Source organism: Giraffa tippelskirchi, chromosome 13 (genome assembly GCF_054371585.1).
Source record: "Giraffa tippelskirchi isolate mGirTip1 chromosome 13, T2T-mGirTip1v1.2.pri, whole genome shotgun sequence".
NCBI lineage: Eukaryota > Metazoa > Chordata > Mammalia > Artiodactyla > Giraffidae > Giraffa > Giraffa tippelskirchi.
Genome location: NC_137287.1, coordinates 32,781,766 through 32,798,211, shown reverse-complemented (window position 1 = coordinate 32,798,211; position 16,446 = coordinate 32,781,766). Strand labels below are relative to the sequence as shown.

The 16,446-nt window shown below is 44.8% G+C and overlaps 1 protein-coding gene across 7 annotated transcripts in view; it reads right to left on the bottom strand.

Annotated features, from left to right (window-relative positions):
- Nucleotides 1-16,446, bottom strand: part of GRIN2A (glutamate ionotropic receptor NMDA type subunit 2A) — a 450,066-nt gene that overhangs the window by 32,836 nt on the left and 400,784 nt on the right. For all 7 annotated transcript variants that reach the window (XM_081559277.1, XM_081559275.1, XM_081559280.1 and 4 more), the window contains one exon: nucleotides 10,452-10,639. In XM_081559277.1, coding sequence (XP_081415403.1) covers nucleotides 10,452-10,639 — 188 coding nt within the window. The remainder of the gene's footprint in view (nucleotides 1-10,451; nucleotides 10,640-16,446) is intronic.

Genomic DNA, 16,446 nt, shown 5'->3' with positions numbered 1-16,446 from the left:
GGAGGAGCCTGATAGGCTGCAGTCCATGGGGTCGCTAAGAGTTGGACATGACTGAGCGACTTCACTTTCACTTTTCTCTTTCATGCATTGGAGAAGGAAATGGCAACTCACTCCAGTGTTCTTGCCTGGAGAATCCCTGGGGTGGAGGAGCCCGGTTGGCTGCCATCTATGGGGTCGCCCCAAGTCGGACACGACTGATGCGACTTTGCAGCAGCAGCGTTTCAATAAAACTGGATTTTCAAAAATAGGCAGTAACTCTCTTTCTCTCATTTACCTCCTTGATCACAAACCACAGACTCACTCAGGATTTATGATCCACTCCAGTTCTTAACATATAATCTTGCTGATTATATTCATCCCAGAAAAGTGCATTAAAAAGAACAGAGCAGAAGTATTTGACTACTAGAGCACACAAATTAGATAACAGGAGAACTTGCCTGCGTGGCAGTGAAAACGTGGGTCAGAGGCTTGGGAAGACTGTCACCCTGGACAATGGTTTAGTGATTTTCTCTCTGTGTCTCTTGCCTAGAGACACCTGATGTTCATCCTAAAGAATATAACATCCTGAACTGAACTTCATGAGAGAAGGTATTTGATGAATGAAGTAAGCCTCACAGAAGTATATCTATGGTGTTTTCAAATCCATGCATTCATTTATTCATTCATCCAAGGAGTTTTACTTGAGCATCTACTATGTGCAAAGCTCAGGAATGAGTCTTAGGGGAGAGGAAAGGGCAACAGAATGGACATGAAAGTGCGTGGCCTATGTTGGTGGGAATATAAATTCGTGCAGCCCCTATGGAGAACAGCGTGTATGTGCATTTGTGTATGTGTGTGTTTAGTTGCGTCCAACTCTTTGTGACCCCCCTGGACTACAGCCTGCCAAGCTTCTCTATACATGGCATTTTCCAGGCAATATTGGAGTGGGTTGTCATTTTCTTCTTCAGGGGATCTTCCTGACTCAGGGACTGAACCTGCATCTCCTATATTGGCAGGTGGATTCTTTTACCACTGAGCCACCAGGGAAGCCCATTTGTTCTCATGCTTAATTGAGGAAACTGGGACTCAGACTAGCCATGCAGCTAGGAGTTGCAGAACCTTCCGTCACACCCCTTCACTTGTGTCACTTAGTGAAATGGCACACAAATGCTATAAGCATGGAACTAAAGGAGTTTCCTTTCTCTGTGAAAGGAGTTTCATGGAGCTAAAGGCTTCCTGGGTGGCTCGGTGATAAAAGAAGGTGCCTGCAAGGCAGAAGATGCTCAGGAGACCCGGATTTGATTCCTGGATTGGGAAGATTCCCTGGAGAAGGAAATGGCATCCCACTCTAGTATTCTTGCCTGGGAAATCCCATGGACAGAGGAGCCTGGCAGGCTGCAGTCCACGGGGTCGTAAAGAGTCAGATATGATTGAGTGACTACACAATAACAACAACAAAGGGGTCTCTAGTTTGTCAGCAAATCTAGAGCTGCAGTCTTTAAGGAAACCTTCACAGAGGGGTGTGTGGGCTGAAGGATGGGTCAGATATCAGATCAGGAAATGGGTTCAGGAGAAGATGGAAGAAGGGACTCCGAATTTAAAGGGGACATTGCATGAAAGAATCCATGCTTTTGAAAAAAAAATCCAAATGATGCAATGTCAGACACTGTAGGCAGATGAACAGGGAAAATATTTAGGGGTGAGGTGGCCTGCAGCAATCCCCCCCACCCACATGGCTGTACCTTCACTAAGCCAGCCCTAAGAAAACAAGCTGCAAAGCCATGCAGGGATGTGTGGGTGATGCTCACCACCCAAGTTGTGGGGGCATCCAGGTCTCCCCATGACTCACACGTTGGCCCAAAGATGTTAAGCTGGGAAGCTCTATGAGGACAGTGCTCAGGATATTAGCAACCGGTCCCATGGTTCAGAGCAATTTATGAGAGTCCTAATTAGATACACAAACGACTTCTGAAATCACACAAACACATTCGAGTCTGGCTGGCTGCATGGGGTCCCTCACCATCAAAAGCCATCCTACACGTTCAGTACAAGAGCTACCAACAAATAAAGGAATCAGGAACGTTAACGGTGAGCCACTTGGAAGCAGGGAGTGCGCTTCTCCACTGTCGGCCCCTAGCACTCCCCCTTCCCAGAACTGTGAGCATCTTATCCAGGCATGGTGCTTCCCGAAGCTCTAGAGTCGACTGCAGCAAGGCTCCTTAGTAATATTAGAGCAGACGTCTGATTTGTTATCAACTGGATGAGTCTTCAAAACGACTGCTTACAAAGTTGCAGTACCAAAGAGACAAAGAGAACCAATTCAACTGAAGTGATATAGATGGGCTCTGGCGAATATTCCATCTATACTATGTATGGCCAAATATGATACAACTGGGGCTTCCCAGGTGGCACTAGTGGTAAAGAACCCAACTGCCAATGCACGCAGGTTTAAGAGATGCAGGTTCTATCCCTGGGTCAGGAAGATCCCCTGAAGTAGGAGGGCATGGCAACCCACTCCAGAATTCTGGCTTGGAGAATCCCATGGACAAAGGAGCCTGGTGGGATACAGTCCATAGCGTCTCTCACAGAGTTGGACACGACTGAAGCGACCAGCTAGTTTTAAAACCAAGAGAGTCCCAGCAAAATGGGTTGAGTTGGTCACTTTAGAATACAAGATGAATATATGCATGTGTCATAGCTTTCAAATATTTATATATGATATCTGCATATATCTAATGTAAGTGCAATGGGATATCCCTTATAAATTTCATAAAAATATTTGATAAATACATATATTTCATTTTATTGTTTAATGAACTCAGACCAGACACCAGGGAGAAGTAATGCTTTTCTGAGTTTGAAAAGAAACCAACAACCATGAAAACTGAGCAAAATACAAGAGGAAGATTAAATGCTTTTCAAAGCTAAATATATGACTTGTAGCTAAAGTGATCTGGCCACTCATAAGATTTCTCCCAGGAGCCTAGTTGAATGGAAAGATGATCAGAGGTGGAATCAGGCAAACCTGGTTCAATTTTTACCTCTAGCAAAAAATCTATACAGGGCGTGGTCCAGATCAGCATCAGCAGCATCACCTGGAGCTGGTTAGAAGTGCAGACTCTCAGGCTCCCCAGATTGACTGAAACAGAGCCTGAATTTTAACCAGATCACCAGGTGAGTCCTGATTAGGCTAAAGTTTGAGAAGCTCTGCTATAGCCACCGGCAATGGCAACCCACTCCAGTACTCTTGCCTGAAAAATCCCATGGACAGAGGAGCCTGGTAGGCTGCAGTCCATGGGGTCGCTAAGAGTCAGAAACGACTAAGTGAATTCACTTTCACTTTTCACTTTCATGCATTGGAGAAGGAAATGGAAACCCACTCCAGTGTTCTTGCCTGGAGAATCCCAGGGATGGAGGAGCCCGATAGGCTGCTGTCTATGGGGTCGCACAGAGTCGGACACGACTGAAGTGACTTAGCAGCAGCAGCAGCTACAGCCATGCGTGTGTGCACGCTAAGTCGCTTCAGTTGTGTTCAACCCTTTGCAACCCTATGGGACCCTCCAGGGTCCTCTGTCCATGGGATTCTCCAGGCAAGAATACTGGAGTGGGTTGCTATGCCTTCCTCCAGGGAATCTTTCTGACCCAGGGATCAAACCTATGTCTCTTATGTCTCCTGCACTAGCAGGCAGGTTCTTTACCACTAGTGCTACCTGGGAAGCCCCTTGCTATAGCTCATGTAACCTAAATGAGCCTGTTTTCCTGCTCTGCAAAACATAGGTAATAAGATCTACTCCAGAATATTGTACAAAGAATTACAAAGATCATTTGTGATGCCCTCGGCATGGTAGTGGACCATTCAGTATAGGCTCAAAATCTTGGTTTCCTTCTATTTTCTCAACACCATCTGTTTCTGAATAATGTTACAATATCAACTTGTTCTCCCTGATACCTTCTTGCTGGCTTCTATCCATCAAAAGGGCCTTTAACCTCTATGATTTTCTTCTGTCTCTTCAAATCCCAGAATCACATAAATATTACAAAATCCATAAGATTGATGGGGCCTAAGAGACTTTCTGTTCAACCTCTCCTTTGAAACCATAAATGCCATTTTTTTAGGTCCCAGACTTACTCATTCTTTATGTTCTCAGTTAGCTGTCACCTCTTTGGTGCCAGGAAGATACCAGGGACTCAGTAGTTATTTGTTGGCTGCTGGATAAGCTAATGAATGGGGCTTTGGGAACTCTGGCCCATCTTAATCTCTGTCTAAATCTTACTTGCTTCCTTTATGATTTATTTTCTATTTTCATTCCTCTACTAAAAATATATGATATATCTCATATTTCTCCTTGACCACTCTCTCATCTACTCAAGACACCAAAGTGTGTGTGTGTGTGTGTGTGTGTGTAGGCTTCCCAGGTGGTGCTAGTGGTAAAGAATCCACTTGCCAACGCAGGAGACCCAAGAGATGCTGGTTTGATCCCTGGGTTTGGATGATTCCCTGGAGTAGGAAATGGCAACCTGCTCCACTATTTTTGCCTGGAAAATTCCATGGATAGAAGAGCCTGTGGGCTACAGTTCATGGGGCCACAAAGAGTTGCACACAACTGAGTGACTGAGCCCATAACTATATAAACATGAATATATAGTATATATTAACATATATATATGAATTATTACAAATACGTTCATATTTTGAAATGAGACATTTTAATTCCACACATTGCCAACCAACTGGATGGTAAGCTCCTTGAAGGAAGGATTTCTTCTTGTAACATCAGTGCCTAGGAGTGTGTGTTTCTCAGTAAACAATGGGTATTAATGATCGGTTCTGAAAAGTATCTTTGAGTGTCCCCAAGTGAACTCCCAGGTGGCGCCAGTGGTAAAGAATCCACCTGCCAATGCAGGAGACATAAGAGACGCGGGTTTGGTCCCTGGGTCAGGAAGATCCCCTGGAGAAGGGCATGGCCACCCATTCCAGCACTTTTGCCTGGAGAATCCCATAGACAGAGGAGCCTGGCAGGCTACAGTCCATGGCGGTCGCACAGAGTCGGACACGACTGAAGCAACTTAACATGCCTGCACGCGTGCAGGTGCACTTCACTATTTCAGAAAGGACACAACAGTCAGATAGGAAAAGGAGGGTAAGGTCTTACTGGGATCCTGTGTATCTCTTATGGGAGATTGGCAGGCCCTTTCCTAGGGAAATGCTTGGTAGGCTTCACATAAGAGGTTCCCCCAATAACCAAACACTCTACTCAAAAGGTTATATTTACACAGCTCATTAGGAAAATTTTTTATACTTTTGACACTCATTAGACTCGTAATCGTCCACCGAAGCTACTCTATAACAAGAGATAAACACTCCATTCCAGGGGATGAATAATAATTAGGGACCGCTCAGCACTGTGCTCTTTCCAGGTCTAATTTTGGAGTATAATTAATCCTGCCGAAGCCGCATAAGATAAGTGAAATATTTATGCAGCTGTGTTAATTCATGTATTTACTCCTAGAGAGACATTCAGAATTGGACGTGGCTTTCTGGGAAGATTATCTCAAGACGCTCCCTGGAGCCACGTCATTTTCTCGCCCATGGCTTGCCCTCCAGATGGTCTCTGAAGATGAAGCTGTGAAGACACATCCCCCAATCCAGACAGTCTGACCAGGAAAGCCCTGAACTGGGACAGATAAAAGCTCTAAGAATCTAGACACTCTGTTAAAACAGGGAACACCTCTTTGGTTTATCTGGATGTCTCTACTGTTTTTTTATTTGCCACAGAGGGGAGGTTTCTGTTCAGAACGGCATTTCCATGATGCTAACTTGACCATATTATCACCAATAAGACACTAAAAATGCTTTTTTGAATCCTTAAGCTGTGGATGGACAACACGATGGGGAGGGGAGGGGAGGAAAAGAGGAAGAGAGGAGGAAGGGGAGGGGGGCAATGATGATGATGGTGGTGGTGACGATGGCATTTACTGAATCATTTCTGTTTCCAGGTGGCTGTTTAAATATAACTTTTCATTTTATCTTCATGACAACCTTATGTGGTAAATATTTCTGTATTCAGTTGCAGATGAAAAAACTGAGGCTAAAAAAAATTAACCTTTTCACAGAAGCATTTGGAAATGGGACAATAGATATCATCCAACACACACTAAATTACTTCTTCCTCAAGGGTCTATGGGCTTCCCAGGTAGTGCTAGTAGTAAAGACCCTGTCTGCCCATGCAGGAGATGCTGGTTTGATCCCTGGGTCTGGAAGATCCCCTGATGTAGGAAATGACAATCCACTCCAGCATTCTTGCCTGGGAAATCCCATGGACAGAGGAGCCTGGTGGGCTACAGTCCATGGGGTCGCAAAGGGTCAGACGTGACTGAGTGCACAAGAGTGCACACACACACACACGTACACACACAGGGATCTATACATCTCAAGCATTTAATTAGCAAACTTTTATAGGCATTCTGGAGATTAAATGAAACAAAAGTCTGAAATAACTGACCCTCGTCAACAGTAAGTCCCCTTAAAGTAGAGGCTTTGCCACTTACTCACTAAGGGACTGATAAGCCCACTGAGCTGCTGTTTCATTCTCTGTAAAATGAACTTAGGCAATATTTAACTTTACAAAGTTGTGATGAATATTGAATTAAAGAACACATGTAACACATCCAGTGTGGTGATTGGCATATCCTATTCCCCAAATATGTTGCTATTTCATAAAAGACGCCGTAGAAGTGACAGCAGTGGTAGGTAGGTGTAGAGTTAGAACCGACAGATTTGACAGCTACCCATCATATTTAAAAGTTTCCCGTCAAATGAAATACATCCTGACACTAACCATTCATCCATGTGGGTATGTATTCATCCAGTCCTTCAATGACCAGTTACTTGTTATGTTCAAGATTCTGTGGTTTTTACTGCTGGAAACAAGACCCTCGTCAGCGGGGTAGTTCACACCATGGGGAGGTGCTTAGGCGACCACTGTGGCAGATGGATCCTTCAATCCCCTGTACACACACGCCTGGTCATCTAACTCCAAAACTCCTCTTTACAAGGTCGAGCATACTCCAGAGCAGTGGCCTCAACCTTTTTGGCACCAGGGACCAGTTTCACGGAAGACAATCTTTCTATCGATGGGGGTAGGAGATGGTTTTGGGATAACTCAAGCACATTAAATCTATTGTGCACTTTATTTCTATTATGATTACATCAGCTCCACCTCAGATCATCATTAGATCCCAGAGATTGGCACCCCTGCTCCAGAGTATACTCTGGGCTTGGCCTTAGGACTTGCTTCGGACAGAAGGGTGTTAGCAGATGTAAATGTGACAAAGCTAGCCAACAAGAACGTATCGTATAGCACAGGAAACTCTGCTCAATATTATGAAAGAAAGTGTTAGTCGCTTAGCTGTCTCTGACTCTTGGCGACACCATGAACTGTAGCCCGCCAGGCTCCTCTGTCCATGGAACTCTCCAGGCAAGAATACTGGAATGGGTTGCCATTCCCTTCTCCAGGGGATCTTCCCAACTCAGGGATCAATCCCAGGTCTCCTCGCATTGCAGGCAGATTCTTTACTGTCTGAGCCACCAGGGAAGCCCAATCAATATTATGTAACAACCTAAATGGGAAAAGAATTCGAAAAAGAATAGACACGTGTATCTGTAGAACTGAAACACTCTGCTGTACACCTGGAACTAACAGAGCATTGTGATCCAGCCACGTGCTGTGCTGTGCTCAGTCGCTTCAGTCGTGTCTGACTCTTTGTGACCCCATGGACTGTAGCCCACTAGGCTCCTCTGTCCATAGGATTCTGCAGGCCAGAATCGTTGAGTGGGTAGCCATTCCCTCCTCCAGATCTTCCCAACCCAAAGATCAAACCCAAATCTCCTGCACTGTAGGCAGATTCTTTACCTTCTGAGACACCAAGGAAGCCCATGAATACTGGAGTGGGTTGCCATGCCCTCTTCCAGGGGATCTTCCTGACCCAGGAATAGAACCCATATCTCCAGCAGCTCCTGCACTGCAGGCAGGTTCTTTACCCACTGAGCCAGCTGGGGAGCTCTGATGCAACTATACTCCCATATAAAATTAAAAATTAAAAAAAGAAAACTGAGACTTGCAATGTGCCTGCGTAGATGGGTGTTTTCTCCTGTGCCTCCAACACAGCCAGGAAGAGAGCTTCTCCCAGGTAGCTGCTGCCCTTTCAGCCTGAGACCCAGAATAAACACAGACGGAAGAGAGACCATAGGGATGATCCCTGGGCTTGCAGCAGCAGGAGGTGGAGCCACCATGGCCCAAGGCAAGCTTTCCCACTCAACCTGTGCTTCCACGAGCAAAATAAATGCCAATTGTCATGTGATTCCAAGATGTCACAGCAATAACTGGGCAACACAGCTACAAGTCTTTATGACACAGCAGAGAACATGGCTGTTGATCTGAATGAAAGGTACCAATGCCCTAGAGAGAATCCAAAGATTCAGATGCTCTCATTTGGGAGTTAAATATAAAACACATTTAGGTTTCTTGATGACACTGTGAGAATCTAAGTTTTAAATCTGGGAGTAGAGGGTGTAAGACATTATTCCCTTTGCTCAAGTTTACACCAACCGTACATACAAACCTCTGCCTCTTTCAACACTGTTTGGCCACAGTGGTTGACAGACCATCCTCCCCTGCCCTGGACAAGAGCAGCATGTTTTGGCACGTGTGCATGCTCAGTCGCTTCAGTTGTGGCTGACTCTTTGCGATCCTATGGACTGTAGCCCACCAGGTTCCTCTGTGCAGGGGATTCTCTAGGCAAGAATACTGGAGTGGGTAGCCATCTCCTACTCTAGGGGATCTTCCTGACCCAGGGATCAAACCTAAGGTTCTTACATCTCCCTCATTGACAGGCGGGTTCTTTATTTCTAGCGCCACCTGGGAAGCCCTGCATTTTCTGGAACCATCACCAAATATAGCCTCTGGCCATTTTTGAAGGCAGCTTCTGACCTATGCCCTGAGCTTTTGTCTCCTACTCACACTTACTCAAGTTTTTAGGGTTCATCTGCCATCTCTGCTGCTTTTGCTTTTTCTGTCTCTGTGCTGGCAAGTCCAAGGGGAACCAGCATGCCATATGAGCCAGGACAGAGTTCTAAAACTATGTCCTGGAGCAATGAGCTCTGTTGAAATCCCCAGCTAACAGTAGAGAAGGGCAGAAGGAAACGGTGCTGGAGAGAGTCAGTCCAGTTAGCTGGAAGCTCCATAAACACCAGCATTCCATTAGATTGCAAGCCCATGAGGGTGGAAACGGTCTTTTTTCAGGATAGGCAGCCCAGGGGTGGATTGTAGCGGAAACCCATGGGATTTCTGATAACTCTTCCCTGTATAGCGATCATCTCTCCTTCATCTCCCCATAGGAAAATAGTAGGAGCTGTCGTGTTACAACAATATAAACCTACCCTTTATTCACTCCTGAGGGGTCCAGGAAAGAGCTTTTGACCCAAAATCCATCAGGAATCCTTCCTCTGGAATTTGAAATTTAGAATTTGGAAAATAGAGACTGGGACTTATTACAGCCTAGTTATGTGATGTCACTGCTCTAGAAATAGTGACGGACAGGGGAGCCTGGTGTGCTGTAGTCCACGGGGTCCCAAAGAGTCGGACACTTAGTGTGACTATGTTCAGAGACTTAGCAACTGAACAACTGCTCTATAGCAGCGATTTTCCCCTTAACCCTTGAAAGTGAACGTGAAAGTGAAAGTTGCTCAGCTGTGTCCTACTCTTTGTGACCCCATGGACTATAGTTCACCAGGCTCCTCTGTCCATGAGACTCTCCAGGCAAGAATACTGGAGCAGGTTGCCATGCCCTCCTCCAGGGGATCTTCCCGACCCAGGGATCGAACCTGGGTCTCCTGCATTGCAGGCAGATTCTTTACTATATGCTTGGGGTCAGATAATTCTGTGTTTTGAGATTTTTTTTGAGGGGGGGCTGTCCTGAGCATTGAAAGATGTTTGCCAGTACCCCTCACCCCTGGCCTCTACCAATCAAATGCTGGTGTCAAATAAGCTCCTTGTCATGACAATCAAAAATATCTCCAGGCACAGCCAAATATCCCCAGGGAATGAAATCCCTGCCCAGCACTGAGAACCACTCCTTCAGAGAGAGGACCTCTGAATTCCTGCTGCTGAGGCCCCAGGGCTGCCCTGATTCCTGTTTTTCCCTCTGAACTTATTTGCTCAACTCTTTCCTAAATTCACCGAGATAGACACTTCTGTATCCTTAAATAAACTCCTTTTAATTGACTTAGTCGTCTGTAATTGGTTTCCATTATAAGCAACCTAAAGAACCATGGTACCATATGATCACCACTCAATAAATACTTATAGTGAGCTAAGTCATTACCCAAAGATCCACTGGAAAAACAATTAGGAAGCAGAGAGTGTGAGGGTCTCAAGTTCCCCGGAAGTAGGGGAAGTCAACCAGAATCTTACCATCACCCACAAACTGGAGCAAGGCCAGGTCAATCTGCCTTTTCCATGGCGAACCCTTCTGGAGGGCAATCCCATAACCAGTGGTAGCAAAGATGTACCCACTCCCAATGGTCACCAGCTTGCAGCCTTCGTCCCTCCCAGCCTTGTAATTCAAGACGGCAGCGTCGTAGATGAAAGCATCCAGTTTCCTGCAACGACAAGAAGCCAGGGAGTCAAGACGATGGCGAGGTACCATCTCAGGGCCCCTCTCCCGAGGCCCAATCCAGCATCGCACACTTCCCTATCACACAGGAGATGATGATTCATGACTGCTCCATCCCCTCATCATAAAAGGATCTATTTTTAATGAGGAGATAAAAGCCAAAACCTTTTCTCCCTGAGTTATAAGAGGCAGCTAAATAAAGACAAGAAGAATCCTTATGCCCAAGTGAGTAAACAGTTGCGTTTGCTGATTTGCTAAGTGTTTGCCCTCAGCACTCCCAACAGTGTAGAACGGTGGCCTATTTAGAGAGGTTTGCGTTGGAACAAAACAAACCATTAACGGACAGGAGAATTTGGTGGCTGCATGTGGGAAGCAGAGAGAGATTAAACAGGAATGATGTCCCTTCCTGCCCAAAGAGAGACATGTTTACTATTCATTTCTATTACAAAAATTACTACATCATAGTTTTTAGAAGCCCAAATAATGTAGAAAATATTAAGAGTGCAGTTAAAATTAAAATTGCCTATAATTCCGTAACTCAGAGGCAACCTCTGTTAACATATTTTCGAACAAACTTTCAAATTTTGTATGCATTTGTATACACACACATACACATACATACATTTTTGAAAACAGGGGCTGGTAACTTCTTTTGTAAAGACACTATAATAAATAGCTTAGGCTTAGTCTCTGATGCAACTACTCAACTCTGCTACTGTAGCATGTTATAGGTTGAATTGTGCTTCCTCAAAATTCATATGTTGAAGTCCTAAGCCCCAGTATCTCTGAATAGAGCTTATTTGAAGATAGGGTCATTGCAGATGTGATTAGTTAAGGCAAGGTCATACTGGAGCAAGGTGGGCTCCTATCCCAATACACTGGTGTCCTGATAAAAAGAAGGAATTTGGAGAGAATGAACTTATGGTTGCCAGAGGGAAGAATGGGAGAAGGGATAGTTAGGGAGTTTGGAATGCGTATGTACACACTGCTATATTTTAAGTGAATAGTCAACAAGGACCTACAGTATAGCACAGGGAACTCTGCTCGATGTTCTGTGGCAGCCTGGATGGGAGGGGAGTTTGGGGAACAAAGTGTGGTAGAGGTTCAGTTGTGTCCAACGTTTTGCAACCCCATGGACTGTAGCCCACCAGGCTCCTCTGTCCACAGGATTTCCCAGGAAAGAACACTGGAGTGGGTCGTCATTCCATTCTCCAGGTGTTCTTCCCAACGCAGGGGTCGAACCCTGCATTGAGGGCAGATTCTTTACCATCTAAGCCACCAGGGAAGAATAGATATATGTATATGTATATGGCTGAGTCTCTGGCTATACACCTGAAACTATTACAATACTGTTAATCAGTTAGACTCCAGTACAAAATAAAAAGTTTTAAAAAAGTAAAAAGAAGGGATTTGGACACAGACATGCTCACAAGGAGACTGTCATGGGAAGGTTGGAGTTATGTTGCCACAAGCCTAGGAACCACCAGAGGCCAGAAGACCCTTCTCCTGGTGCCTTCAAAGGGGGCACAGCCCTATGGACAACCTTGATCTTGGGCTTCCAGCCTCCAGAAATAGGAGACAAAGAAATTCCTATTGCTTAAGCTTCTCAGTTTGTGATGCTTTGTTATCACAGTCCTAGGAAACTATACACGGTATGAGAGTAGCCATCAGCAACACATAAATGAATGAGTTCAACTCTGTCCCAATAAAAGGTTATTTACACAAAAATAGCCTGGCCCATGGGACATTAGTTTCCCAACACTGTTTCAATCTCCAAAATATAATGATGCTGTGCAAACCAATTTACCAATGGCTCTCTTTTCTCATTTCATCCGACACATAGTGAATGTATTTCTATGTCAATAAACAGAGCACTCTTTCTAATTTTTTGGTACATTTATTTTTATTGAGGTATAACTTAGATGAAATAAAGCGCTAGATAAATTTTTACATATGTGTACATCCTTGAAATCATCACACAGATCAAGATAGAAAACAACATCACCATCATCTCAGAAGTTCTGTTTGCCTCTCCCAGTCAGCACCCTCCAAAAAGCAAGCATCCGGGGATCCTCTCAAAGATATTGTTGCCACTGTTTAGTTGCTAAGTCATGTATGACTCCGACCCCATGGACTGCAGCATGCCAGGCTCCTCTGTCCTCCACTGTCTCCCGCAGATTGCTCAAACTTAATGTCCATTGAGTCTATGGACTCAGTGCTATCCAACCATCTCATCCTCTGCTGGCCGCTTCTTTTGCCTTCCATCTTCGCCAGCATCAGGGTCTTTTCCAATGAGTCAGCTCTTCGCATCAGGTGGCCAGAGTATTGGAGCTTCAGCATCAGTCCTTCCAATGAATATTCAGGGTTGATTTCCTTTAGGATTGACTGGTTTGATCTCCTTGCTGTCCAAGGACTTTCAAGAGTCTTCTCCAGCACCACAGTTCAAAAGCATCAATTCTTTGGTATCCAGCCCTCTTTATGGACCAACTCTCGCCTCTGTACATGACTACTGGAAAAACCATAGCTTTGACCACACAGACCTTTGTTGGCCAAGTGATGTTTCTGCTTTTCAATACCCTGTCTAGATTTTGTTGTGGACCACATTTTGTCAGAACTTTTCACAGTGGAAGGACTGATGTTGAAGCTGAAACTCCAATACTTTGGCCACCTGATGCGAAGAACTGACTCATTTGAAAAGACCTTGATGCTGGGAAAGATTGAAGGCAGGAGGAGAAAGGGACAACAGAGGATGAGATGGTTGGATGGCATCACCGCCTCAATGGACATGAGTTTGGGTAAACTCCGGGAGTTGGTGATAGACAGGGAGACCCAACGTGCTGCGGTCCATAGGGTTGCAAAGAGTTAGACACGACTGAGAGACTGAACTGAACTGAACTGAACTTCACTGTGACCCATCCATCTTGGGTGGCCCTTCATGGCATGGCTTATGGCTTCACTGAGTTACACAAGCCCCTTCACCATGACAAGGCTGTGATTCATGAAGGGGTTCAAAGACATGGCTGTGCCTAATTCATGACCTACATACCTATTAGTGGGCATGTATGTTGTTTCCTATTTTTTAAGTTATTTAAGAAGGCTGAAGTGATCAATCACCCTTGAAAACAGGGATGGGAGTATAAACTCTAAAGTAATAAGAAAAGTCAGTTGAGGAGTGCGCAAGTTGCTGACACCTTTTCAGCTTTACTGCCCTTCTCTCCTTAACAAGAAGCCATAAAACAGTGAAGCAAAGAAAACTGAAAGTGGCAGGGAGAGCATGTAAAATGCTGTATCCTTCCAGAGACAACTGCTGAAGGGCTCCCTGTGGGAACAAAACTATTTGGAAGGTTTACAGCTATGTTCTTCATTTTAATTTTTTTGTTTCTTTAATAGCTAGATATGGGGCCAAACTACAGGACGTGTCTCACCAACAGACTCTGAAGCTTTCGTCTCAGGGCTGTAGGGTTGAAGACTCGGTTTTATACTCTGAGACTATTAAAAGGGCATCAGATGATCCAAGTGGAAGAGTGGGAAAAACTGAGCATCGTCAAAGGCGATGATGAACACAGCTGACAAACCAAGAGGAAACAGCCTTTCTGGAGAGCCAGCAATGCTATTGTGGTTCAGTCGCTTAGTTGTGTCCAACTCTTTGTGACCCCATGGACTGCAGCAAGCCAGGTTTCCCTGTCTACCATCTTCCAGAGTTTGCTCAAATTCATGTCCATTGAGTCAATGATGTCATCCAACCATCTCATCCTCTGATGCCCCCTTCTCCTCCTGCCCTCAATCTTTCCCAGCATCAGAGTGTTTTCTAATGAGTTGGCTTCTCCCATCAGGTGGCCAGTGGAGCTTCAGCTTCAGCATCAGTCCTTCCAATAAATATTCAGGGTTGATTTCCTTTAGGATCGACTGGTTTGATCTCCTTGCAATCCAAGGGACTCTCAAGAGTTCGCCAACACCATAGTTTGAAAGCATCAATTCTTCACTGCTCAGCCTTCTTTATGGTCCAGAACAGGGACCATATGGTCCAACTCTCACATCCATACATGACTAGTGGGAAAACCATAGCTTTGACTATATGGACCTTTGTCAGAAAAGTAATGTCTCTGGTTTTTAATATGCTATCTACTTCTGTCATGGCTTTTCTTCCAAGGAGCATGTGTGTTTTAATTTCATGGCTGCAATCACCATCTGCAGTGATTTTGGAGCCCAAGAAAATAAAGTCTGCCCCTGTTTCCCCATCTATTTGCCATGAATTGATGGAACCAGATGCCATGATCTTAGTTTTTTGAATGTTGAGATTTAAGCCAACTTTTTCACTCTCCTCTTTCACCTTCATCAAGAGGCTCTTTAGTTCCTCTTTACTTTCTGCCATAAGGGTGGTGTCATCTGCGTATCTGAGGTTATTGATATTTCTCCCAGCAATCTTGATTCCAGCTTGTGCTTCATCTAACCCAGCGTATCGCATGATGTACTCTGCATAGAAGTTAAATAAGCAGGGTGACAATATACAGCCTTGATGTACTCATTTCCCAATTTTGAACCAGTCTATTGTTCCATGTCTGGTTCTAATTGTTGCTTCTTGACCTGCATACAGGTTTCTCTGAGACCCATGGACATGGGCGGAAGGGGTAGTTGTTAAAGGTTGATTTGTGCATGATGGCAAGAGGGTGTGTGACAGGAGCCATGGAGGAGCAGGTGGAAGGGATCTATGTTCTTTGTCTACATTTGGATGAGAGCACCACTTCAGGAAAGTCACTTCCTTCTTTTGCACTGCTGGTTTCTCATCTGTGAGATGAGGTTGTCATCGTGTTCCTGTGGAACTGTGGAATTCTACAATTCTGCAAGCTGAGTCATCTTCTGTCACTCCAAACAGGGAAACTGAGACTTAGGATAACATGTGTCCTGGGGTCTTTGGGACAAACGGATGGCATGTGTCCTCTTAATGAAGTTGGAGTGCTTGCAACTCCAATGCTTTATGTTGCCATGGTGATGCTAAGAACTTGGGTTTTATTGAAACTTTCTAAGACTCACCCATCTCTCTGACCTCAATTCCTCAAAAATCAAACACAAATAAATGCTTAGGTGTGTACAAGGGTATTCATATATTAAGGCCATTTGTTGGTATTCATGGGGTGAAAGTCCTCCCCATCCTGCTAACCCACCACATGCTGATACATTTCTGGAATGGAAATTAAATCTGTACCCGGAACCTGTATGAGAGCTGTCCAACAGCAGTTTAAATTCGTATTTTATGCAGAGGCACAGATTTCTGCAAATCATTACCATATTTCATGACAAGTCTTGAGCTGAGCAAAAAACAGCTGGATAAGCCCAAAGAAAAAGGGGAAGTTTACTTGGAGAACGAAGCTTGCAAAAGCAAGATATCATCAAGTCAGAGGGAGGACAACTGCAAAAGACACAATTCTGAGCAAAGTGATCACATGTTGGCACTTCTGGGTGGACTGGCACCGGTATTCTTAGAGGGGTCTGGCCAGGAAGACTCTCTGTGGTCTCAAGGCCATGTCAGAACCAAAGTGAGGACAACACATGAAGGAAACCACAGGGCTATGTGACTTTGATTTCTGTCCCTCATGGAGGATTCTAGAGAGCTGGAGTCTGTAGCATTGGTCACAGATACCTGCATGTTCAAGAGCATCTGAGGGCTTACACAGTACCCCCTGATAGACATGGCCATTGTCTGCACAATGCTCGACAAAAGTGCACAGTATTTTACATACATTGTCCCAGTGGGGCCTCACAAATGCCCAGTAGGGAGATTTATTATTATTACTT